Genomic DNA, 25,775 nt, shown 5'->3' on the forward strand with positions numbered 1-25,775 from the left:
AAAAACAAAAGGCATCTTGCTTGAATAGACTGTAATAATATCAACATGGTTAGAAAAGAAATGCCATGCTTTAATAGCTTTGATTACATTTTACTACTGAATTACCTCCCTTTAATAGAAAAAAAAATAATGTCTTAATTTTTCACGTATAGCATCTTTAAATAATTTTTAAACAATAATAATTTATGAGTAAACATATAAGCATAAAGTTCTCACGAAAAGATCAATTTAAAAACCTTACATTTATTAGCTATTTTTAGTAACTTAAATGGCCGAAAAGTGTAAGTGAAACACCAAGTCGATTCTATCTCGTCAGTTCTTGTTCAGGTTAGATATTTGCTTCATAATCTATTCAGATTAAATGTTAACCGATGATCAGATTTTAATGAAATTTGACAGAAATGTTCCTTGGGTGGTCATTAACCAAAATTTGTTAAATGGTTCCAGTCCACTGCACACCATGGCTGCCAGAGCTAAAAAATAAAAAAAAGTTTATACGACTTGTCGTCGAAACCGATGACCTTTTTTCGATAAAACTTGACAGAAATGTTTGTTTGGTGCTCCTTTACTCAAATTGCCCAAATCATTTCGGTCCACTGCACAACATGGCAGCCAGAGCTATTAAAGTAAAAAATTTTTTTAAATAACTTCTCCTCAAAAATTGATGATTGTATTTCTATGAAACTTGACGAAAATGTTCGTAAGGTGGTCTTTGCTTGAACCTTTTGGCCAGTGGAGCACAGGCACTGATGTGCCTCTTGTATTAATAACAGAGCAGATTGTGGATGGTAATGAGACTTTAAAAATGACTCCCCATGTTATTTATAATGATTAATTAATTGATTATAAAAGTAAACAATCCGTAAATATAAGATTTGTAGAACAATAATGCTTCAATCACGACTAAAATCAATGTGTCATCCAATTTGATAATTTATGAACAACAATGGAAATATTTAGCCTTGCTACAAAATTACATTGAGCTGGTCATGCTCTCTGTTTTGGCCAGCGAACTTTTAATAAAAAGCAAGTTGAAGTGGACTTCTTGAAAGCCACTTATTTCCCTACTACCTGACAAAAATTATGAACACAAATGTTTCCATGGTTTATTTCATGATCCAACTTGTCATCTCAATTTGGTTTTCAATATGTTCTGAAAGTTTTATATTAGCCTTTAATTGCTTAATCACATGGTACTGGAGAGATGTTTTCCATGAAACTTGTGATAGTTTATGGTTCTGACTACTTTGTGTAATAGTTTATAAACAGTTTGTTTTGAGAGCACAGAGTACATAAGGTATTTAAACAGAATTTATGTCTAGAGGTGAAGGTCACAGTGAGTATGCCCCCCTTCAAAGAAGTGGGGCACATGTTGGTCTGTCAGTTTGTCGTTCAATAGACAAAAGGTTGTCCAATTGATAACAAGAGTACTCTTGGGCCTTAGGTCCTCAAACTTGATAGGGAAATGGGACATGACCAGCAGATGACCCCTATCGATTTTGAAGTCAGTAGGTCAAAGGTCACTATCATGACAACTTTGAACACAAAAGTCTTGTCCATTTGAGAACTAGAAAATGATTGGTCCTACAGTCCAAAAAATTGGTAGGGAGCTTGGTTATGACCAGCAGATGACCTATATTTATTTTTAGGTCAAAGGGCATGGTAGCTTCAACCTATGACACAAAAAGCATGTCAGATTGATAACTGGAGTATGCTTGATCCTACGGTCCTTAAATTGTTAGGGCTCTTGGTCATGACCAGTGGATGACCCAATTCATTTAGAGGTCAGTAGTTCAAAAGACATGGCCGTGGTGATCTTGGACAACTAAAGTATGCTTGGTCCTAAGGTCCTTAAACATGGTAGGGAGACTAGTCATGACCAGCAGTTGACACTCATTGATTTTAGGTCAGTAGGTCAAAGGTCACAGACAAAAGACTGTCTGATTCATAACTAAAGAATGCTTGGTGCTTTAGTCCTGAATCTTGGTATGGTGGTTGGTCATGACCAGCAGATGATCCCTTTCATTTTGAGGTCAGTAAGTCATGGGCGCTTAGACCTTGGACACAAAAAGCTTGTCCAATTGATAGAGTATAATATGGTCATAAAGTTCTCAAACTTCGTAAGGAGGTTCGTCATTACCAGCAGATGACCCTTATTATGTCTTCCTCCTTTATGGGGAGACAATTATTTTCCCTGTTCATCGGTCAGTCCAACACTCACACTTTCTTTTCGCTCAACAACTAAAAAACCTTGGACCTAGGAACTTCATGCTTGGTATGCAGGTTTTAGTCATGACCAATAGATAACCAGTATTGATTTTGAGATCAGTAGGTCAAAGTCACAATGAGGTAAAAAAGGTTTTCTCTCAATAACTGAAGATCATTTAAGTCCAGATGGTATGCAAGTTGTTCATGACTCATAGTTGACCCCTATTAATTTTGAGATCAGTAGGTCAAAGGTCAAGGTCTTGGTGACCTTTTAGTGAAAAACAAATTGTTGGCTCAATAATTACAGAACACTTGCACCCAGGAACTTCATACTTGGTATCCAGTCAATCATGGCAAATGTCAAGGTCACAGTGATATTGAGGAAACAACACACCTGGGTTTCTGCTCAATAACTGAAGATCCCTTGGGGCGAACACAAAATGACATATTTTCCAATATTTCTGGTCTGAATACCCTAAAGAAAAGAATATTTTTAAGATGTCCTTTTTGTACTTTTATCTCTCCTCATAAAAAACATTTCAAATGTTACAAAAAATAAGGGGATACAGGCATCCTCAAGTCACACAATTGTACATCAGATATCTTTAGATCATGAGGACGGGAACTAATTTCTGTTCCCAATTCATGTACCTCAGTAAATTGCACACATTTTCCCTAGGACTCAATCACATTTACACTTGAGTCTTAATGGCTTCAATTCCAACAGAATCAGTCAGTGACACAGACGCGTCAATATAGCTTGTGTAATGCTACTTTCATGACCTTGTGTAAAATAGAAAAGAGAAATAACAACACAGAGACAATTTCAATTTGCATAATTTTATAGCTTATTTTTATCAAATGTAAATCATAAGAATATAAAGTATCTCATACAGATAAAAAAGAGATAAAAACAGAAATGTACAAATACAGTAATAGATACAAACAAAACTAGACATTTTTTGTTGTCACAGAATTCCATCTGGCTTTAGTCATCAAGCACATGCTGTAATTGAAACTGCATAACCTATAAGCATAAATAATTAAAACAATTTCCTCACAATAAATAACTGAAATGATTTAATCAATATTTGCACAGCTCTGCAATAATTTTGACTAAATCAAGGCCAATAACTCTCTGCTGTTGCCCAAAATCAGAACCCCAGATGCATTACTTCAAACGCTGATGAACAATCATGTAAACTTTTATGGCTATGTCTCAAATACCTTCGGATAATTTTGACTAAGTAATGTCCCATAACTGCTGTACCAGGAGTTCAGCACAAACAAAACCTTTGGTGCACAACTTCATATGCTGCTGACATTACAGTAAAGTTTCATTCCTCACAGTAATATACTTTTGGAGATACACATGACACAAGATCTTCTGACTGACGGACGGACAGAGACTGACTGAGAACCAACAGACAGACAACCATGCCGAAAGAGAAAACTCTACTCCTATATTAACAGAGAAAAACAAAAGGCAACAAGCAAATAGGAATTGATATTCACCGCTGAAGGATTCATTGTCAATTAAACAAATATTTCAAAACTCCCATTAAGCAAACTCCACAATGAGTAATTAATCAAATTTTTTTTTTATAAATATGATTTGGAAAAAACTTGCGAAAAGAACCAGAATTTCTTCATGATATTAATTTGTACTTGCTTCATACAGTTATATTCAGCCAAAACAGCTTCAAAAGAAAATAAGTATTTTAATTATAGAATTATTAACAAGTGTATTCATTTCACTATTAAAGGGCAATAAAGGGCAATAACTATGCTGGTACTGATCCAATCAATTCAAAACATGCACCACGGCAATACCGTTGAACACACATATCTTGCAATTTTCAATTATTTTTGTGAATTAGGGGTATATACATATACAATATAATATATAAATATAAATATCAGTCCAAAAAAAAAAGGGCGATAACTCTTGTGTTCACATTCATATGATACTTCATCACACTATGGTTATACACATTTTAATACAAGTTTCATGTATATCTGTTCATACTTGTCATAGTAATAGCTCCGGATGAACATGTATGGGCTTTTTTTTTAACTAATTAAACTGCAATAACTCTTGCATTAACTTACTGACCAGATCTATGCACCAGTGTATTATGTTTATGAACACTTCACTTGAGATTCATTTTTTCTGTCCAGTAGTTACATAGTAATGGTTCGGACGGACAGTAGTTTGGCCTACGATAACTGAGGGTACCTATCAAAAACAAAAATATAAAGGTAGTTAGTATTTCAGGTATGACTAACATGGCAAAGGCATCAAGCATAATACTGTACCCAGCTTAATCTTACATTAGAGTTAACTTGAGTCAAGCAAAATCCTACACCAAACTTAATCCTGCATAAACCCTTTACCTGCATCGAGTATAATAACTGTACAAAGCTTAAATCCTATATCAAGGTTAATTCTAATTCAACTGTGATGCTACACCAAGCTTAATCTGGTTTCAAGCATAATCCTACACCAGGGCACCAAGTTCTACCTTGCATCAAGCTAAATCTCGCATCAAGCTTAAATCTGAATCAAGCATTTCCCCAGCCAGGCTTAATCTTATATAAAGTTTAATCAAACATAATCCTACACAAAGTTTAGTCTTGCTTCAAGATTAATCCTACATCAAGCTTTATCCTTCCCCATGTTTAATCCTACATCAAGCTTTATCCTTCCCCATGTTTAATCCTACATCAAGCTTTATCCTTCCCCATGTTTAATCCTACATCAAGCTTTATCCTTCCCCATGTTTAATCCTACATCAAGCTTTATTCTTCCCCATGTTTAATCCTACATCAAGCTTTATCCTTCCCCATGTTTAATCCTACATCAAGCTTTATTCTTCCCCATGTTTAATCCTACATCAAGCTTTATTCTTCCCCATGTTTAATCCTACATCAAGTATAATTAACCAAGCATGCTTTGCATGTATTCTGTAAAAATATATATTTCTGACATTTGAATGTTATTGAAGGCTGTGAAGCACATTTTTGATTCATGGATACCATGTAACCCCGTGTTCTAGGATGCAGTGTCTACACCCTAGAAGAAAGTGAACAGAATGATGCAGTCAACACATCTTGATCCAAGTTTAAAACAGCTCCATCCTGTTAGTTTATTTTGGTTGAGGAGTATGGTTAAAACATGTGACACCGTCATATGGTAAATTAAGAGACATGGAAGCACCAGTGAATGCTTGAGACTACACTATCTTTAAAACAACACTCAGACAACATTCAGTATCACAGGAGCTGGGGTCTGGAGGAATGAAGCCATTGTAGTACACCTGTTATATGAAGTAGTGCTGCCCTTTATGAGGATGGGTTGCATAGTGCACAGGTGACCAGTGGCATCATTGCCCTAATTGTTACATACTTCACTACAAATTCTACACATGTTTATATTCATATGGTCATGTACAATATTCATTTACAAATTGTTATAACTATATTATGGTTACATGACAGAGTTACGTCAGTGTTTCAACAAGCTCTACTAATGCTTAAAATGCATAGAATCTTCAGAATATTCTACTAACAGTCATTGTTATCTTATATCCTCAACTCTATTTCATTCCTAAAACAAAGCACTTAACTTTTCTGACTGTGATGATAATCTTTCATAGCCAATACACAATAAGTTTCACCTATGATGTTCAAGAAATTATATAAAATGCACTTCAGTATTTACAGATAATCTCAATGTAGATGCATCCTTAATAAACAAATGAACAAATAGTGTATGTACAAGTTAAACAAAACACATCTATAACAACTAGTGACGGCACAATGATCAAACATGATGGAATATAATCTAATAATCATCAGTGGGTGCCCAACATTGGTGACACTAGATTGCCATCATCCATAATCAATATTTTTCAAACATTATCATTTAGCTTTAAAATAACAAAACACTAAAACATCAGTTGTGGAGAGAAAACAGCGTATATTCAATATCATGGTATGAATGTAAAATAAATAATTTACTTTTTTAACTTATTTTTCTGTGATTCAAACTTTGGTCCAATTTAATAATTATATATGAGGCATAGCAGTTGTTGAAATAAATGGTATTGTTATACCAATATTTTATTTGGAAATACTCTTTCGATTATTTCTGGTTCAATGAATTATGATTTTTTTTTTCAATTATCCAACACTAAAAACAACAACAGCTGATCAACAGCACATATGAAAACATACATACAACAGTTTGTAAGGGGTTTTTACCATGCAGGTTTTATAATACGTACATATACATTCTAAATATACAAAATACAGTAGAAAAACATTCATAAACAATATTGGTGATTTCTGTATTGCTCTATGTTTGACTTTGGCATGATGGTTGACTGTTGTTTGGCATTCGTGATACAAGAGCACATTGTTATATACAGCGTGACTGAACACGTGTAATGCTACTCTAAAATGTGTCCTTTATAATCATACTGTGCACATTCTTTTAAATAAATTAACTTAAGATCCCCAACCATTGGATTATGTTTTCAGAATTTACGGAAATCATCAAATACTTAAAATAATTAAACTGATCAAGGTAACCACGAAAATATATTATATACATGTAAGAAGAGCATCAACATCTAACATGGTTTGAAAAATATTTAAGAAAAAAATGAACAGAGTTTTCTGGTTCATGACTAGAATATTAAAACTGTTGCCTGCTACCTCAACTGAGAGTAGCAGTCAATGAAAATGAATGCCAGACTCTATACAGAATCTATTTCAAAGTATCACACCAGAATATGGAATGGACAAAGTCTGTCTGAAGGCAAATAACATGCTAGGATACAGCATGAGTTTGTTAGAGCAAACAAGAGTACACAAGTCTGTGGAATGTGAGAGTTGGTCGGTAGCTAGATCAGAGGTATTTATCACATTGTCGTTGCATGTACCTTAAACAGTGTTCTATCAATCATTCTGTTACATATATTTTTGACTTTTCGATTCTATTTCAAGAGCAGGTGCATAAATTATTCAAATTTAACAGAACATATTATTAGAACATATCTTTTTTTAAGTTTCTTATCTTTAACAGTATACAATAAATATACATGTGTATGTACCTCACAAAAAAGATCCCAGTCATCCGTTAAATAACATTTGGACACTAAGCATAATGCGTACAAAGTTGGATTTTGCATGTCTTAAAGTTTTCTTTACACTGTTACCATTAAAAGCACCTGGTAATTAAATATATCAACAAATAAGAAATGTACAAAAAATGGAAGTTTATGTGTAAACAATGATTGCATTGCTTGAAAACATTTAAGACGACAAATCTATGCATAAAAACAAGTTCCGTCCTTTTATGAAATAGAAAATGTAAAAGACTATGAACCAGCCAAACCATACAATAAAGAAATAATTCTAGAAAAGAGTCTGCACTGCTTATTTCCACAACAGTATATCCATATAATCATATAAAATAATGCTCTCAACATTCACAAACAAAACTGGGTTATTACAGTAAATATGCCCTTTACATTGCAAATCAATCATAAAAAAAAACAGTTCGAAAACCAAAACATTTCAAGAGTAAATTAGGAATGATAATTGCTTCAGCATAAATATATTACTAGGTGGGAAATAGTATACATTATAAAAATGCAAATCATTATACAAAATATACATAAAAAATAAGTTGTGTACAAAATAGCAAGAATTTGAAGAATTCAGTAGAAACAGTTACACAAACATCCTTATGTACAGAGATTGGCACAGGAAAAGGCAAACAGTGGCGTATCACAATTGTTCACTCTCGAAAGATTTGCTGGGTGTCAGTTTCATAGGAAGAACAGGCGGTGGGGGTTCCGTATCCGTGGAGAGGGTTGCCTTGACCCCCGACTGCAATAAAGAACACAGAAGATCGCATCAGCACAAAGATGAAAATGATGGTAGTCGAGCATTGAGCCTAATTTCACTTTTTCTTTCACAAACACAAACTTCTATTATATCCGAAATTTGACTGAACTGACACGATATTATGACCGTACAATATGTATATATATATATATATATATGTAATCATTTAAATTTAGTTAAAAAAAATAAGTGTTAGTTCATAAGTTCCACTTGTTCCAACAGTCTCGACAGAATACATTGTGTTTGTTTTTCTCATCCAATGGAAATTGTTGGAGCAGAGTTAAAAGCATTTACAGGTGACAATAAATTGAAATATGGCTCCATAGAATGTACATGGCAGGAAGAAGTAGTTGTAAGCATTCATCGTTAAATTTGTTGGATGCATGATATAACAAGAACTACAATACTATGGAAGAAGTCATCCTTATCATCAGAATAATTATATTGAAACAAGCCAGCATACATATTATTTTTTTCAAATGCCAAATTGCTAAAACATTTATAAGCAGGAAGAAACCAGATCAGCTGTCAAATATGACATTACAACAATTTTCACACTGATGAAACCTGTCCACCGTTTAGCACATGTAATCTTTTAAACTTTTACAGAAGTTTGAATTTTTCAAATATTCAAATATTTTTAATGGCATATTAACATCATGCAGAGTATGCAGACAGAAGAAGAATATAAAGTCTGAATATATGATAGACCCTGATTTTGAAAACCTTTACGATTAAACTTGATTGTACATACATCAACTTGCTCTATTCCCAAAATCCTACAAATAAAACAACAGCGAATCTAAAGGAATCTAGATATTTAAGAAGTCTTAAGTTCGACACATAAGATATAAAAAATAACATATTTGTTAACAATAATGCAAATATCAGTGTCTTTTTTTTACACCTGAATAGCAATTAAATTCACTTTAAATGAAAGTGTTAAGTAAATTTTGGTGATGTAAGGTCAGGATTTGAGTCAGATCTCCGCTCGGAGTACGGATGTGAAATGGACAGACGTGGCTTCCATCGATCAAAGAAACCCACCCTGGACCTGCGTGGCGTCCTCTGTGGTGCCGAGACCCTAGAGGGGATGGGTGGGGGGTCAGGGGATCCCACATCCAGATGATCATGTGACTGCTTGTCTGGTAACGGAGGTGGCTCCTCCTCCTCGCCAGCAGTGCCGTTCTCTGTGGAGACATAAGGCTGTTATTGTTCATGATTATTTAGAGCTTGATAAATGGTGATGGCCTGAGTGACTCCTAACCAGAAATAATTTTAAGCTCTTTAATACTTATGTTTTCTTTTAGTTGCTTTTAAACATTAAACACATATGCTATAGATTAACAGCTGTAACTCTTTAATTTCATTATGTTATGTCATATGTTACATTTTGTTTATATGGAAACATTAAGTGTACAATACACAATACAGCAAACAAAATAATAATACAGCTTAAATAAAATAAAACAAGAAACGGTGCAACATAACATTTAAGTTTTTCATTTCATGAAAGAATGACCATTTGGAATAGTGTTATAGTGCATAGAGAACAATAGGTGGGCTCAATGCAAGAGGATGTAACTCTATCATCAATATAGAAGAAGTTACATCCCTGTTGTGCTGAGCACTCAAATTTAATACATGCAAAACTGTGTAGAGCATGAGACAAAATCCTTTATTCATCACACTGTTACACTTTTAATTAATGAATTATTTGACAAAGTAAGTGCAAAAGTTGTATAAAATCTTTTCCAATCGGACTGTTTCTTAAAGTATCTTTGTTTCTTCAAGTATCTTTGTTTCTTTATTATTGAAGCATAACAGGGCAACTTCATAAAGAAAAGACTTCTCTTGCAATGGAATGAGGCATGCAACAACAGTGCACACTTATCTAGAAACATGGCTGAAACAGAACTTTCATTTAAGCTATCAAGATCTTGCAGTAGACAAGATATGCCCTTGTTTCATACAGAGAAGAGTTTTAGTTTCTAAAGAGGAAAGAGTTACCCATGACCAGTGCAAGGAATACAGACCTATACCTCGATACATGTGTTTGTATACTTACAACAAAAAGAAAAAATAAAGGATTACAAAGTGCAATGTCTAATCAATGTTATTGTGATTCTTTTTACCGCCATCATCTCTGGAAGGCATTTCAGGCGATTTTCCCCTTAACTAGGGGGATTGCTATCAAATATCATTTTAATTGCTGCGAACTGTGGGCATTGTCTTATCTTTTTCTACTTAAAAGCATTTTGCCTAAAGTAGCATTTTATTTTAAACTGTAAAGCACTGCATCGAGTATGTTGTAAGAAAATATATTGTTCTAAGCAACCTAGTACATATTTTGCCCAAACACATACATATTTCTGAGGATATTCACCTCCTGCCAGGCAGCCCTTGTTATCATTGCATGTGAAAATATTGATAGATATCAGGAAAAACAACAGATAAGATTTAACAAGTAACTGTATTGTAAATTAATCAAAAACAAATTCCTATTATATTCGCTGTTATTCTTATTTAACATTATACAAATCATATATGAGTAATACTATACTTAAGCAAAAACAAGAGCTGTCACGGTATGTGACAATTGCCCCCGAATGTGACATTGACCTATGAACAAGGTCAGTACATGAAAAATTGATCTTGCCTTTATGTGTCAAATACATATGGCAAGTTATTTTAAATTGCCTCTGAACATAAAAAAATACCACCCATATTTGACAACCTACACTCTTATGACCTTATATTCAGCATTCCATTGTGAATAAACACTAAGTGTATCTTTCACCTTAGAGGTAGGGACATGGGTCTTGCACCCCACACGTCGGCTTGGTATGTCAAACACATGTGGCAAGTTATTTTAAAATCTGTCAATACAAAAAAAAGTTACAGCCCGGACACGACAACCTTTACTCTCTGTCCTTATAAGCAGCACTCCATTGTGAATAAACACCTTAGTGTGACCTTGACCTTAGAGGTAAGGACACAGGTCTTGCATGCGCCATGTCGTCTTGGTATGTCAAACACATGTGGTAAGCTATTTTAAAATCTGTTCATACAAAAGAAAGTTACAGCCCTGACAAGACAACCTATACTCTATGTCCTTATATGCAGCACTCCATTGTGAACAAACACTAAGTGTGTACTGCTGTCCTTTCAAGCTTATGCTAAAACAAGAGCTGTCACACTATGTGACGAATGCCCCCGAATGTGACATTGACCTATGAACAAGGTCAGTACATGAAAAGTTGATCTTGCCTTTACGTGTCAAATACATATGGCAGGTTATTTTAAATTGCCTCTAAACATAAAAAATACCACCTATATTTGACAACCTACACTGTTATGTCCTTATAAGCAGCATTCCATTGTGAATAAACACTAATTGTGACCTTGACCTTAGAGATAGGGACATGGGTCTTGCATGTGACACGTCGTCTTGGTATGTCGAACACATGTGGCATGTTATTTCAAAATCTGTCCAAACAAGAGAAAGTTAAAGCCCGGACACAACAACATATGCAGCACTCAATTGTGAATAAACACTAAGTGTGACCTTGACCTTAGAGAAAGGGACACGGGTCTTGCATGCGACACGTCGTCTGCGTCTGATATGTGGAACACATGTGGCAAGTTATTTTGAAAAACCTGTCCATACAAGGGAAAGTTACAGCCTGGACATGACAACCTATGCTCTATATCCTTATATGCAGCACTCCATTGTGAATAAACACTAAGTGTGACCTTGATGTGACAGGTCGTCTTGGTATGTAGAACACATGTGGCAAGTTATTTTAAAATTTGTCCATACAAGGGAAAGTTACAGCCCAGACACAAGTTATTGAGCCGGACGCACGGATGCGGACGTTCTCACATATCAACCTTTGTTAGGTACTTTACCATTACTCCCATTATAAAGTTATACCCACTAAACCCCTACTAACCCTAACTAACCCTACCTTACAAGGGCTACCCAACAAATTTGATCTTCTATAAGTAATGAAGGAATTAGTACCCAATATAGACTCATTCGTGTGTGCGGACAGACGGACGGAGTGATTTTAATATGCCCACCTTCGGGGGCATAAAAAAAAAGTGTGTAGAGGCGAGGTTTCATGTACGAAGAGATACAACAGATACATGCCTGTGTAAGTGTAAGATACAAAGGAGGGTTTTTTGTGCAGGAGGGGGTGGCCATTGCCATGACAACCTGGCAGGTGTGACAGCTGGGAAAACTGCTGGGACAGCCGCTGCTGCGAGTTTCGTCGCTCCTTCTCCGCATCTGGACGCGGCGGACGACGTGGAGTGATCTGCCAACAGACAAGTAATATTTGCTAATACAGGCACAGAGTTGTTATTATTTTTTAAATCTGCATTTTATGGTCAATATTAGCCTGCATTTAAAATTACATCTTTATAATCTATTTACACACATAAATATTCTCTGTACACCTGAACATGTTATTGACTAAGGTGCATCATACAGCATCGCACTCTATTACATCATCACGACCAGGAGTTATATGATCCGAATGATTTAACATAGCTAACATACGAGGACCTGAAGTCATCTAGGTCTTAAAGTCGTAAAAATACTTAAGGCTTGTTTCCCTCCAGGTAAATGCTTTAAATTGTGTGAATCTCTATATTGTTTGAAAGTGAAATCCTGCTCCTTCACTATCACAATTTCTTTTAAATTGAGTAAATGACACATTCATCATTTCCTTCACAGAACTTTGGCTATGATAACCCCCAAAATGTGCCTGGGTGAAAACTATTGCTTCTGCATAAGTAGCGTTTTGTGTAACTAGTCTTCTGACTGTAATTTTCATTTGCAATATTAAACTTGCAAACATGTGTTGCGTTCAATTTCGTTAAAACTTCATAAAAGCACATTCTAGAATAAGATGAGTCAAAATGACAAAATATTTATTTTTTATACAATTACAAATGTGGCAATTGTTGAAGGCCCTGTATGACAACTTAAACATCTTTGAACCTTGAGGGTCCTCAGGCCGACTCCTGGTGTGAAAATGACATTGTTTCTCATTCAATATAAGGTTTATTTCCAAAGTTTGAGCATCAAAATGTGCAGGAAAGATGCTTTCATAAAATTAAAGCAAGCCAGGCACCATCCTCTGAAATGTGGTGATGCCATTCTTTTAAATTTAATGGAAGGAGACGACTTTAGGTCCTCATATATTACTTTTGTTACTTGTTTCCCTTATGGTATAAGGCATACTGGAAAATAATACAAGTAAATGGTACATAAGTTTAGCATGTTTAAATTTAACAAACAAACAAACAAAGAACATCACCAACTGATTATACATTCCAGAATTCTAAATTCAGGTAAACAGAAATTGGATACTGACCTAGTTCTCTTCGAGTCATTAAAAAAAAAAAGGTTGATAGTTAATGAAACATAACAAGAGGGCCATTATGACCCCAAATCGCTAACCTGAGTGAAAGTTTTAAACCTTTTTCTATTTATGAGAATAAATGAGTTTATTGGTTCATGGCAATGCAACTAGGGATTAAACTATGATGAAGTACTGTCAAATATTAGTTCTGGATGGAATTCATTTCTGTGAAATTTTGAAAGAGCTTCATCCAAGGAACATCCCAATGAAGTTTCATCTAAATTGGCCTGGTGATTTAGGAGGAAATGTTGTTTGAAGTAATTGTTGGATGACGGACAGATGGATGATCAACACAAAACAGTGGGTGATGGGAAAAGCTCATCCTGAGGACAAAGTGCTCAGCAGAGCTAAAAAACAAATATTTTAAACTGACTGATTGCTAACATACATCAGTATAACCTTGGCAGATTAAAACATTCTTATACTAAAAGTTTTGAACATGCAAGTCACAAGTTCATTTATACAAGGTAATGAGTGATTTTATCCTACTTGTAATGTATCAGGCATTTGTGCACAGTACGTTTTATAATATATCTGGTTACATGTAATCCACATAACTGACAAATGCTCAGAATAAGTTATTAATTCACCAAATAAATGCAAATTTACTGTCAATTTATAGGACATAATTCATCTTTTGGCAATCTGTAATATGCAAACATCATCAATTTTAATTATTTTAATAGTTATAAACGTAGCCCAAAAAGCATATTCCTCGCACAGTTACAGCCATTTTATACAGAGCAGATTCATGCCTAGAAATCATAAACAGCCCAATTGCATCAATTTAAATATGCACAAGTTTTGTGAACATTTATTGACAATAAATTGAATTGTTCAATTTGTCTGATTTTAAAATTAGTAAGTGCCCAGAAAATAACAACATGCAAACTTAAACGTTGAAGCCATTACCAGAACTATTTCATACATCTTCAAAAATGTGAAATAAATTAAAATACAAATGACAATTCAAATAAATTAGGTAAATAATTGTTAAGTCTTGCATAAAATATCTTGTGCTTTGAACATACTGAACATTGGGTTGGGGAGTAGTGTGACTGTTTATTGTATCAGCTTTCTGTCAAAACCAGCAGGATACCTAGGCCCTAATATTGGAAATAAGGCTTGAGAGGACCCCCTGTGTGTCAACCACAACATAGTTATTTATAAAACTGGTGTTCTGTAACCTATTGTAGAATACTTAGGTAGCAGATTCGGTATATGATGTCAGTAGGGCGTTGTTAACAAAATGGTAACCAATACAATGGTACACAAAAATTAGCTGCACTTTTCTCAAGTTATCATAGTTTATATTCCAGAAAAAGTACCCATGACAAGACCTCAGTAATTGACATACATGTACACTGTATGCCTGTCTCAATGGACATTATCATATTACTGAAACACTTTATAACCCTGAGTAATAATAATATTTATTTCAAAAGACATTTCAAGACAAATGAAATTGCAGGAAAACTATCCATTTACTTTGTGACTGTAACATAATACAAAACTTAAATTCTGTATCTTATAATAATATCTTGTCATGAGTTCAATGATAAGATGGACCAATAATTATATCATAAAAGTTTACGGGAGAGTCAGAGACAGCAACTGTATTCAAATTGTCAAAGTAAGATCAAGTGCAAGACATGGGTATACTCATTGCCGACAACCACGGTACTTTCTTCATACATACTGTGGAAAAATTGACTGACAAAATCATGTTTCATATTAATATCACAAAGCAGGATAGACAACTCTTCTTCCAATGAAATAACATGTTACAATAAAATACTTTTAAATAACCCTGTATTGTCTGTAGTCTCCAAAGGTGATTGGTCTATAAGGGTTTTAAAATTTGTTATGATCCAGTGGATCCAGTTCTACCCTGTATTTGAGCTTTCGGCAGAATACTTATTCTACAGGAAAACATAAGTAAGAGTGTCCGTGCATATTAACACATTTGTTACTTGTGGAACCATTGAAACTGCCTCATCAATGATTCATGATTACAAGATTTTCCTAGCCAAATCTCCCACGGTGCACAATGAAGCATAGCGCAGTAGTGTATCGGGGATATCCAACGATGGGGTTTACTGGACAACATTATAGAGTCTATAGTCACCTGATTGGTCGCTGGAAAGAACAGACCATCAGGAGAGTGAAGATGTAAGTAGAACCTGATGGCCTGCAGCGTTTTAACATGTGAAACACACATCAGTTGTTTGATGTAACTTTAAATTATTTGTAATGATTTGATTCAGTTTAAGCTTTTATTTTTTTACAAAGTCGCATCAGTGTTCTATATTTTTCAAATCTTGACTCTGTATGTTTTATCACAAAATTTTAGTTTTATTGTTACTAGAGGATTGTGCATATATATGGCTATAATAAGAACTGTACTGCAAAATTTTGTTCAGTCTGCAAATATTACTCCACAATACTGACCAATCAATAATCTGCTGATTTCAACAGAAACCATGGTTACCTGGTCCTTTAAATCTACGAAGAACTGAGACAGTCTTTTCTCTGGACCCTAAAACATTCTTCATAAGTTGAGTTTTTACATAGGCATACCTTCAAACCATCATTTGTTCAGAGTTTTGTATTGGGTTTAAAAACATGATGGTTTTAGGGGAAATTCTATAGTAGGCCACTAATGCCTTCTTATACAAGTAAAATAAACAGATGGCTGATGCCAACACTTTTCTTGTTTATTTCAGTCATTAAAGGGGCTTAACTCCACATTTATCAATCAAGAGTTATGGCCTTGCTGCATGTTGCCACTGGTTAACATCCATACTGTTTCAAGTGAACATCTTGTGTGGTTTAAAGGGGCTGTACTCCATATGATAAAAGAAAATTGACGAAAACTGACATAAACTTGGTATCAATGTGTACAATGCATTGAAACTTACTAACTGAAGTACCACATAGTTTACAATTAATTTATTTTTCTTATTTTTTCATTAAAAAAGATTACTAGGTATGTCTACCTAGTAAAATTCATTCCTGATGCGTAATTGGCTAGTCGATATTATCACTTGATATTACCAAGTTAGGTATATAGCTTAAATATTCCAACCATTTAGGGTGAGCCTTCGTAGAACAGTGGATACAATACTGGACTGAATTTTTGGCGACACTCGTTCAAAACCCGGTGTCCGACTCTATTTTTTTCTTTTTCATTTTGGTATTTTTTTTACAATTACGATATCAAAGAGTAAAACATTTTATTTCATAATTGTCCTGAGATTCGTTACAGAAAAAAACTTTTTTTGGTGCCAATCTGGTGTACAGTCCCTTTAAAGTTATGGTTTAAGCTTTCTTATGGTCAAAGTTAAATCTTGTGTGTGTTGACAAGGATGAGGCCGAGGGTATGACAGTTACACAGTAACGTGGCATTTGTCTCTGTAAACAAGATCAGCTAAATCACAATAAGTATAATCATTTAAATGTTAATATTAAAAAGTATGCGCACAAAAAGCCAAAAATAATCATGCAGTTAGTGATGTACTGATTCAATGAAATATTCACTCAAAAATACTTTGTGAAACATTAATTTTAACAGAATTTTGTTTAACTTAATTCAAATGTAATAGCAATAAACCAAAAAACAATCGAATACTATTTAACTTAAACTGTAAAATCAAAAGGAATTTCTGCTTATTCCTATCATTAGAATAGAATTAGCATTCTCTTATTTGTAAGAATAGATTACTTATGAAAGTTAATCTTGTTAACTCTATGATTATAGATACATGTATTAGCAGAAATTCCGCAAATAAGAACTTATAAAGAAGCATAATGGTATCATTGACCATACCTGTCCATTTTGTATTCCCTTGAAGTTAATAAATGCATAAAGTGACTAATAAAGACAATATACTTAAATCTTGAAATTGATGATGATGATTATGATGATGATGATGATGATGATGATGATGATGATGATGATGATGATGATGATAATGATGAATTATGTTCATGTGCACATCTAGGTACATTTAAAAAGATAGCTATAAAATATCAAAAGCTTTAATACCTCAGATGGATTTACTGCGAGACTTGATCAGTTGTGCACATGACCAGAAAAGTTTGTTTATTGGTTATTTGTATGAACAGCTCCCAAGCATGACATCAAACATTTAATAGAACAATAACAAACTTAACATGAATGCAACAAGAGTTATCATTGGACAATACAATGAATGACCAATACGCTAAAGGGAATCAGCGACAGAAAATATTTAATTTAAATTCATCACTTAATAACAATATAAGTCACTCATATAGGAGTCCCGCCCTTATAAAGGAGTCCATTCATACCTGTTCGCTAAGCTCTATGGGGTGGTCAGATGAGTTCCGGTTTGAGTCGAGGGAATCGGATGAGCTGGTGTTACTGATCTGAGATATGCCCTTGCCGCGTCGGTTGACCTTGGACTGGAGCCCCTTCCGCGGCAGGATCTTTTCTGCCCCACCGCTCTTGGACCATACAGACTGAGAACGTGAGGCCATGGCCTTGGTGTTGGGGCTTGGTGTGATCGCTATACTTGGGGAGGAACTGACATTAGTCATGCTGCCTCCAACACCACTGCAATGATAACATTTTGATAGATAAAATCAGACCATATAAAAAAAATAATAATAATAATTCTTACAGTTCCAGTATTTATAGAAGGTTTTGGTCTGTTTTTTTACCAGGATGCAGAGATAGTTGATAGGCAACATGCATACCAAGTTTCATTTGAATATATTCAACAGCTTTTAAGCTATGGCCAAGGTTAAAAGTGTTTGCACATCACAACCAACAACTTCCAGGCTACTGAGATAGCCCAGCTTTTTCTCTTTGTTAAACAGATGAGCTTACCTAAGAATAAATGTTACATTTTTATGCTAGGCTTTGTTATTCACGTAAGTCAATGGGAAAAATTTCCATTTCAACTGTATCGATGCTTTGTTCCTGAAAGATTTCATTTCCTTGTCAATGATACAGTACATTTATGCTGAAAGATCCAATTAAAATACTTCCTGTGAAGCATTTATTACAATGAGTTAAGCAAAACAATAGCATGCCATCAAGTGCAAAAATCTTTCAAGATGATTAAGATCTTATTTAATGTTTTAAAAAATCACTGTTAGTACCAAGTGACTGATTTTTAACATGATATCTACATTAAATATGTAAATAATTTGACATGAAAAAATATTCCACTTAGGTACACCAATATCATGCCAGAATTGTTCGTTACAAACCCCATCTAAATTAACATTATATAATAAAGGTGCAAAACAACCACAATGACACAAGTTTGTGGACGGGAACAAATGTTTTCGGCCAATTATAAGTGAAAAAAGTAAGATATACATGTCATTCAATATATTGTGAACAAGTATTGTACATTGTATTCAATACTTCTGATTAGAATCATTCCTATGTGCAATTTATAACAAAGAAAAAGCATTTTAAAAAGTCTTCAACATAATTTGATTGATGCTTTTCTTCCTTGTTTTATTTTTAATCTGAAACAATCAAGATCAGTTAATTGTCAGTTAGATTTGGATTTTTCCCCTTTTTTAAATTGTTGTTTTGCAATGCTCATGAAAACCATCCAAGGCGCATTTAAAAACAGTTTAATGGTCAGAAACTTATCGTTTTCAAACAGGATAAGATGAAATTTATGTCTAATTCAGAGAAAACATATGCACATTTGTACCGAATGTAAAAACAAACAGATGTTGGAGGTAAATGTTAAAAATAAACAGTCAACCCTTTTACAACAAGTGGTTTGAGCCATGCTTAATGTCAATTTCATGGTTTTTATAACTGCTACTTTCAAAAAAATCCAGAGAAGCTTATAGCAAAATCTGTTGTGCACATCCAAAGATAATTTGTTTTAATGAAGTGTTTTTAAATCATATAAAATAAGTGTAAAAAAACACATTTTTTTCATGATTGACAATTTGTTTCTAAATCAATTAATCATGTTGTTTACACACTTGATTATATAAGCAGATATAGAGAAATAAACTTAAAGAAGGAAAACAGAGTTAAATGTGAAATGAAAATTATAGAAGAAAGGAATATAGAAAATAACTACTAAAGTTGAAATAGATGACAAACAAAGGTCTGAGGTGACAAAACATAAAATATATGAATAGAAAGATGCTCTTTAAACATGGCAGATTTATACTCTAGAGATATTACAGAAATTTTTAATCATGGCTAATTTTGTGAGGTTAACATTTAACATCACTATTACCTATCAATTAAAAATATTAGTAAATTAATATTAGGATAGGTTTAAAACTCACAAACTAATCTATTTGCAAAAATAAATCTGATATTGATATCCTTGTAATTTAAAGAGTAATAAGTCTAGAGAATACTCTGTAGCTGCTAGCCACGTGGTCAAACTAAATGAGCTCTGTAGCTGTTAGCCACATGGTGTAACTAAATGGTGTACACTGTAGCTTCTAGCCACGTGGCCTAACTTGATGGTGTACTCTGTAGCTGCTAGCCATGTGGTCTGACTAACTGGTGAACTATGTAGCCACTAGCCATGTGGCCTAACTAAATGAGCTCTGTAGCTGCTAGCCACGTGGTGTAACTAAATGGTGTACACTGTAGCCGCTAGCCATGTGATCTACCTAAATGGTGTACTCTGTAGCTGCTAGCCATGTGGCCTAACTAACTGGTGAACTATGTAGCCACTAGCCATGTGGTCTAACTAATTGAGCTCTGTAGCTGCTAGCCACATGGTGTAACTAAATGGTGTACACTGTAGCTGCTAGCCATGTGGTCTGACTAACTGGTGAACTATGTAGCCACTAGCCATGTGGTCTAACTAAATGAGCTCTGTAGCTGCTAGCCACGTGGTGTAACTAAATGGTGTACACTGTAGCTTCTAGCCACGTGGCCTAACTTGATGGTGTACTCTGTAGCTGCTAGCCATGTGGTCTGACTAACTGGTGAACTATGTAGCCACTAGCCATGTGGCCTAACTAAATCGTGTACTCTGTAGCTGCTAGCCATGTGGCCTAACTAAATCGTGTACTCTGTAGCCGCTAGCCATGTGATCTACCTAAATGGTGTACTCTGTAGCTGCTAGCCATGTGGCCTAACTAAATGGTGTACTCTGTAGCTGCTAGCTATGTTGCCTAACTAAATGGTGTACTCTGTAACTGCTAGCCATGTGGCCTTACCAAATTGTGTACTCTGTAGCTGCTAGCCATGTGGCCTAACTTAATGGTGTACTCTGTAGCTGCTAGTCATGTGGTCTAACTAAATGGTGTACTCTGTAGCTGCTAGCCATGTGGCCTAACTAAATGGTGTACTCTGTAGCGGCTAGCCATGTGATCTACCTAAATGGTGTACTCTGTAGCCACTAGCCATGTGGCCTAACTAAATGGTGTACTCTGTAGCTGCTAGCCATGTGGCCTAACTAAATGGTGTACTCTGTAGCTGCTAGCCATGTGGCCTAACTTAATGGTGTACTCTGTAGCTGCTAGTCATGTGGTCTAACTAAAACGTGTACTCTGTAGCTGCTAGCCATGTGGCCTAACTAAATGGTGTACTCTGTAGCGGCTAGCCATGTGATCTACCTAAATGGTGTACTCTGTAGCCGCTAGCCATGTGGCCTAACTAAATGGTGTACTCTGTAGCTGCTAGCCATGAGGCCTAACTAAATGGTGTACTCTGTAGCTGCTAGCCATGTGGCCTAACTTAATGGTGTACTCTGTTAAGCTGCTAGCCATGTGGCCTAACTAAATGGTGTACTCTGTAGCTGCTAGCCATGTGGCCTAACTAAATGGTGTACTCTGTAGCTGCTAGTCATGTGGCCTAACTTAATGTTGTACTCTGTAGCTGCTAGCCATGTGGCCTAACTAAATGGTGTACTCTGTAGCTGCTTGTCATGTGGTCTAACTAAATGTTGTACTCTGTAGCTCCTAGTCATGTGGCCTAACTTAATGTTGTACTCTGTAGCTGCTAGCCATGTGGCCTAACTAAATGGTGAACTCGGTCTTACTAAATGGTGTACTCTGTAGCTGCTAGCCATGTGGCCTGACTAAATAGTGTACTCTCTAGTTGCTAGCAATATGGATCTTACTCAATGGTGTACTCTGTAGCTGCTAGCCATTTGGTCTTATTAAATGATGAACTTTGTAGCTGCTAGCCATTTGGTCTATCTAGATGGTGAATTCAGTAGATTCTAGCATTGTGGATCCAACTTAATTGTGAAGGTTATACAGTATACTATATAGCTGCTAGCCATATGGATCTTTCTCAAAGGTGAAGGTAATACAGTATACTCAGTAGCTAGCTACATGGATCTAACTTAATTGTGAGAGACAGAAAGAGATATGATAAAATAAGAAAAATTGTAAAGCATTTTGTTTGAAAAGCAAAGTCAACATAACATGATTATCGCAGTAGAAGTATGACTGGCAGTGAAGCTGTTAGCAAGCACAATAAGCGTATTCCGTGTACAAATATACAATTTTTGAAGGATTGCCACTCAATAGTCAAAACTATTTGTCAAGTTCGGATAATGACCAGTCAACTTTTGCCAGAGGCAGAAAAAACCTCCAGGCACCTAAAATTAGTACTTTACATTATATTTCCGAGTTCTTCCTTTGTAACCAGGCAAAATGTTAACACCTGTCTCAATACATGAAGTATGAATTGCTAAATTTGAATCTACTGAAAAAAGAATTGATACTTGTGTAAACCTTTCATTTCTGATCATTCCTTTTAATTATTTGAAACGAAATTAAATAATTTGAAACGAAATTAAATATAATTTCCTAATTTTTTAGTAAATATAGTCAAATTAAAGAATTTGGAATTAACCAAAACAAAATACTTTACCAAAAAAAATAAATAACTGAATTGTTGACCTGCTACCGAACAATTGACAAGTATATAGCAAAATCTATTGAATGGTAATTTCTATAGAAAGTCATGTAATAATGAATAATATGTGATGACAATTTCCGTGTAACAAAGAGCACACAAACTCCTGTGAACCTATCACACACAATACCTCTTATGCCAACGTCGCATGCTAGAGAACAGGAAAAAGAAAAGGCGTGCAAATTACAACAAAGAACTATATACCAAGGTAGAGATCGGTAATAACTGTTCATACAAACAATAGCACTGAGGAACATATGTCAAACTTGTCTGTGATGCTTTTCAGTCAAAAAAGGATTCAGTCAAAAAAGGAACATTGGTGAACACTTATCAAAGCACAGTTATGGGCCTTGTTGTACATGACTGAGCATATTATCTTTGGTATCATGTGAATTAAGTTTCAATTGAATATCTTAAATGGTTTCTGAGATATGGCAGAGGTTAACAATTTTGCATGCTGACAGAAATGACGCCAAGGTTATGACAATATCGATCATTTCTTCGAAAAACAGACAAGCTTATACATTTCTTGACACAGGGACATTCTATATCTATATGCTATCAGGAATAAACTGCTTGGCATGAATGAACAACAGGTTCACCTTCTATCTGGCATTATTTTGTTAAAGTAAAAAGAATTGGCACTGTTTGGGGACACAGAGGTAAATGATGGTTGCAGCTGATACCTGGCCCGAAACTGAACAAGTAGAGGCACTGTTTGGGGTCATAGAAGAGGGGTGGTTGCAGCTGATAATTGGCACTAGCTAGTTCATGCTACCAGTAAAGGCACTGTTTGGGACGTAGAGGGAGGGTCCTTGTATCTGGTAGGACACTTGACAAGCCTCTTGCCACGCACAAGCCATACTCCTACCAGAAGGACACTTGGCAAATCTCTGGCCACACACAAGCCGTACTCCTACCAGAAGGACACTTGGCAAATCTCTGGCCACACACAAGCCATACTCCTACCAGAAGGACATTTAACAAGCCCCCTAAAGTAACTGTCTTAGATATTATTTCCCTTGAAGTAGTATTTGGAGAAGAGGCAGTCCAAATATGAAAACATACTGTGACATTGTTTTCTTCAGTATGCTCTGAGATATTATCTGCATCCCCCTCTGTCCCACAAACCCTGTGTCTGACTTGTATGGTAAGTTACCTGTGTCCCGCGTTATTTGGGTACATGGAGGAGAGGCGGTCAAGACTCAGTGCTGACTGGGACATGGAATGGTACTTCTTCAGTGTGCTAGTTGTAGATGTCTTCTCCTTTACCTGTAGTTAGGGGCTTGTTTAATTACAATATAGATGGAAATATACACTAATAAATAAAGTACAGTTCTAGATTGGGAAAGATATTGGTTTTATTTCAAGGCTTGAGCACTGAAACTAATATTTTTGCCACTGGTGAAAATATAATTTTTCTGTGTCACAGGATGAATATTTACAGATTACTACCAGTAAGAGACACACACCCAAACTAGAAGGTTTAACTTAACTTTTTAAATCCAGTGGCAATGTTTTAGCAAAAATTATATCAATATTATTTTAAGACAAAGTGTTATTATTAAGTACCAAAGTGCCTTGATTTATCTTGAAATCTCTCTATTGTTCTGTTGTTTTATGAGACATTATGCACCAATTTCATTATTATACCTCACATTTCAATTTGTTGACTTCAAGGTCTATTAAAAAGTATGACTTTATTAAACGATCAGCCTTAACATTGCCTTCATAATCTGCACCACCAAATATCATAATCCATGAGGAAAAAATTGTGCATATTAAACCCTCGCAACAAGAAACCTATCTACAGTGATAACATAGGTGAACTAAAACCTGGCACTGGTACCTTGATGTTATACTCCCGTTCTATCATGTCAATCCACTCCACGTATTTCTCCTCAAGGTAAGCGTGGAACGGCTTCTGCACCTCCGCCACCTTCCGCTTGTGAACATACATCCCGTCCTTGATCAACACAGCCTGAAACACAACATGGAATTTGGATTTCAATATGTTATTATAAATTGATAACGCGTCCATGAGAGAATGCCCCTGGTAAGTCTCAATCACATGACCACTGCGGTGTGAGCCAGATAACCACCTGAAGACCTTGAGTATTGGGGTTGAATTTGGAACCCATCTTACTCAGGCCAATGATAATATTTAACTGGTTATTGTATGAAATTAATTATACCAGGATCTTTGGTGCCAAAACTTGTATAAATGTAAAAATTTAAAGATAAACTGCATCAATAAATGTTAGAGTAAAACCAACAATAGACATTCTGTGGTTTTGGTAGGAATCAACACTTTTGTTTCAACAATAGACATTCTGTGGTTTTGGAAGGAATCAACACTTTTATTTCAACAATAGTTTACTTGCATAGAAAGAAAGATTTTGCTTAATAGTAAATTTCTATTCAAATAGAATAGTACATTGCCAATGTAAAAGTGTGCATTCAAACCTGATGCTTAGTTGCCTCCTTCAGCTGTATATTAAACTCAGTGTCCCGTTCATTCTTGGCAAAGTCGTCTGCGTAGAAGTGTTTCCAATTGGAGATGCCCCCATTCACAGCAGCATCAACTATGCCCTTCAAAAGCATGCCTGAAAATGAAAAATGAACACTGAGTATGATAGTCATATATACCTCACAAACAAGTGTACCAACATAAAATTATCATTTTTTCTTTAACTTCTTATTCTATCCACCCAAATTTGGAACACAATTTGGACTAATTATTAACAACATTATTAATGGCATCATTGTTAACATTTTACGGTTCCATGAAACTTACTGAGTAGTCAAAATTGAGACCATGGTGAAAACATAGATTTATAATATTACTACTATCATTTTCTTAAAAATAAGCTGAATTTAGTCTAGCAGCTAAATGGGGTATTTTAGCCATATATTTTACGTTACGGGATTAGTAGGTGATCCGAAATGAGATAACAGGGCAAAGAAAACCATATCTGGTGAAAGCGAAGTTCGAACCGGAATATGGTTTCCTGCGCCCTGTATATCCAATATCGGGTCACCTACTAACCCTGTAATGTATATATCAGGTCGACAACCTCTTTACATGTTTCATTTATTCATCAGAATCAGAAAACAGACGCCATTTCGGTATGACATAAATTTGGTGACCCAATATGGAAAAATATGGGATCACCACGTGACCAGTCCTGGACCAATGGCATTGCCTTATTTACATTGGAGATGTGATATAGCACCATTACCATATGGTTGTGTAAATAGAATGTTTCTAACATATTTCCGTCCCCTAAACC

At 35.1% G+C, this 25,775-nt stretch overlaps 1 protein-coding gene across 14 annotated transcripts in view; it reads right to left on the reverse strand.

Annotated features, from left to right (window-relative positions):
• Positions 1–3,032: 3,032 nt before the first annotated feature.
• LOC128211515 (dedicator of cytokinesis protein 1-like) overlaps positions 3,033–25,775 on the reverse strand; it is a 78,410-nt gene continuing 55,667 nt past the window's right edge. For 4 of the 14 annotated variants that reach the window (XM_052916395.1, XM_052916391.1, XM_052916388.1 and 1 more), the window contains 9 exons: positions 24,949–25,088; positions 24,332–24,463; positions 23,642–23,754; positions 22,613–22,633; positions 17,895–18,159; positions 17,392–17,409; positions 16,054–16,101; positions 12,284–12,449; positions 3,033–9,317 (listed from right to left, as the gene is read on the reverse strand). In XM_052916395.1, coding sequence (XP_052772355.1) covers positions 9,070–9,317; positions 12,284–12,449; positions 16,054–16,101; positions 17,392–17,409; positions 17,895–18,159; positions 22,613–22,633; positions 23,642–23,754; positions 24,332–24,463; positions 24,949–25,088 — 1,151 coding nt within the window. In that variant the 3' untranslated portion in view covers positions 3,033–9,069. The remainder of the gene's footprint in view (positions 9,318–12,283; positions 12,450–16,053; positions 16,102–17,391; positions 17,410–17,894; positions 18,160–22,612; positions 22,634–23,641; positions 23,755–24,331; positions 24,464–24,948; positions 25,089–25,775) is intronic. The other 10 variants (XM_052916397.1, XM_052916403.1, XM_052916399.1 and 7 more) reach the window with 9 other exon arrangements.

The sequence above is a fragment of the Mya arenaria genome, chromosome 12, assembly GCF_026914265.1.
Source record: "Mya arenaria isolate MELC-2E11 chromosome 12, ASM2691426v1".
Taxonomy (NCBI): Eukaryota; Metazoa; Mollusca; class Bivalvia; order Myida; family Myidae; genus Mya; species Mya arenaria.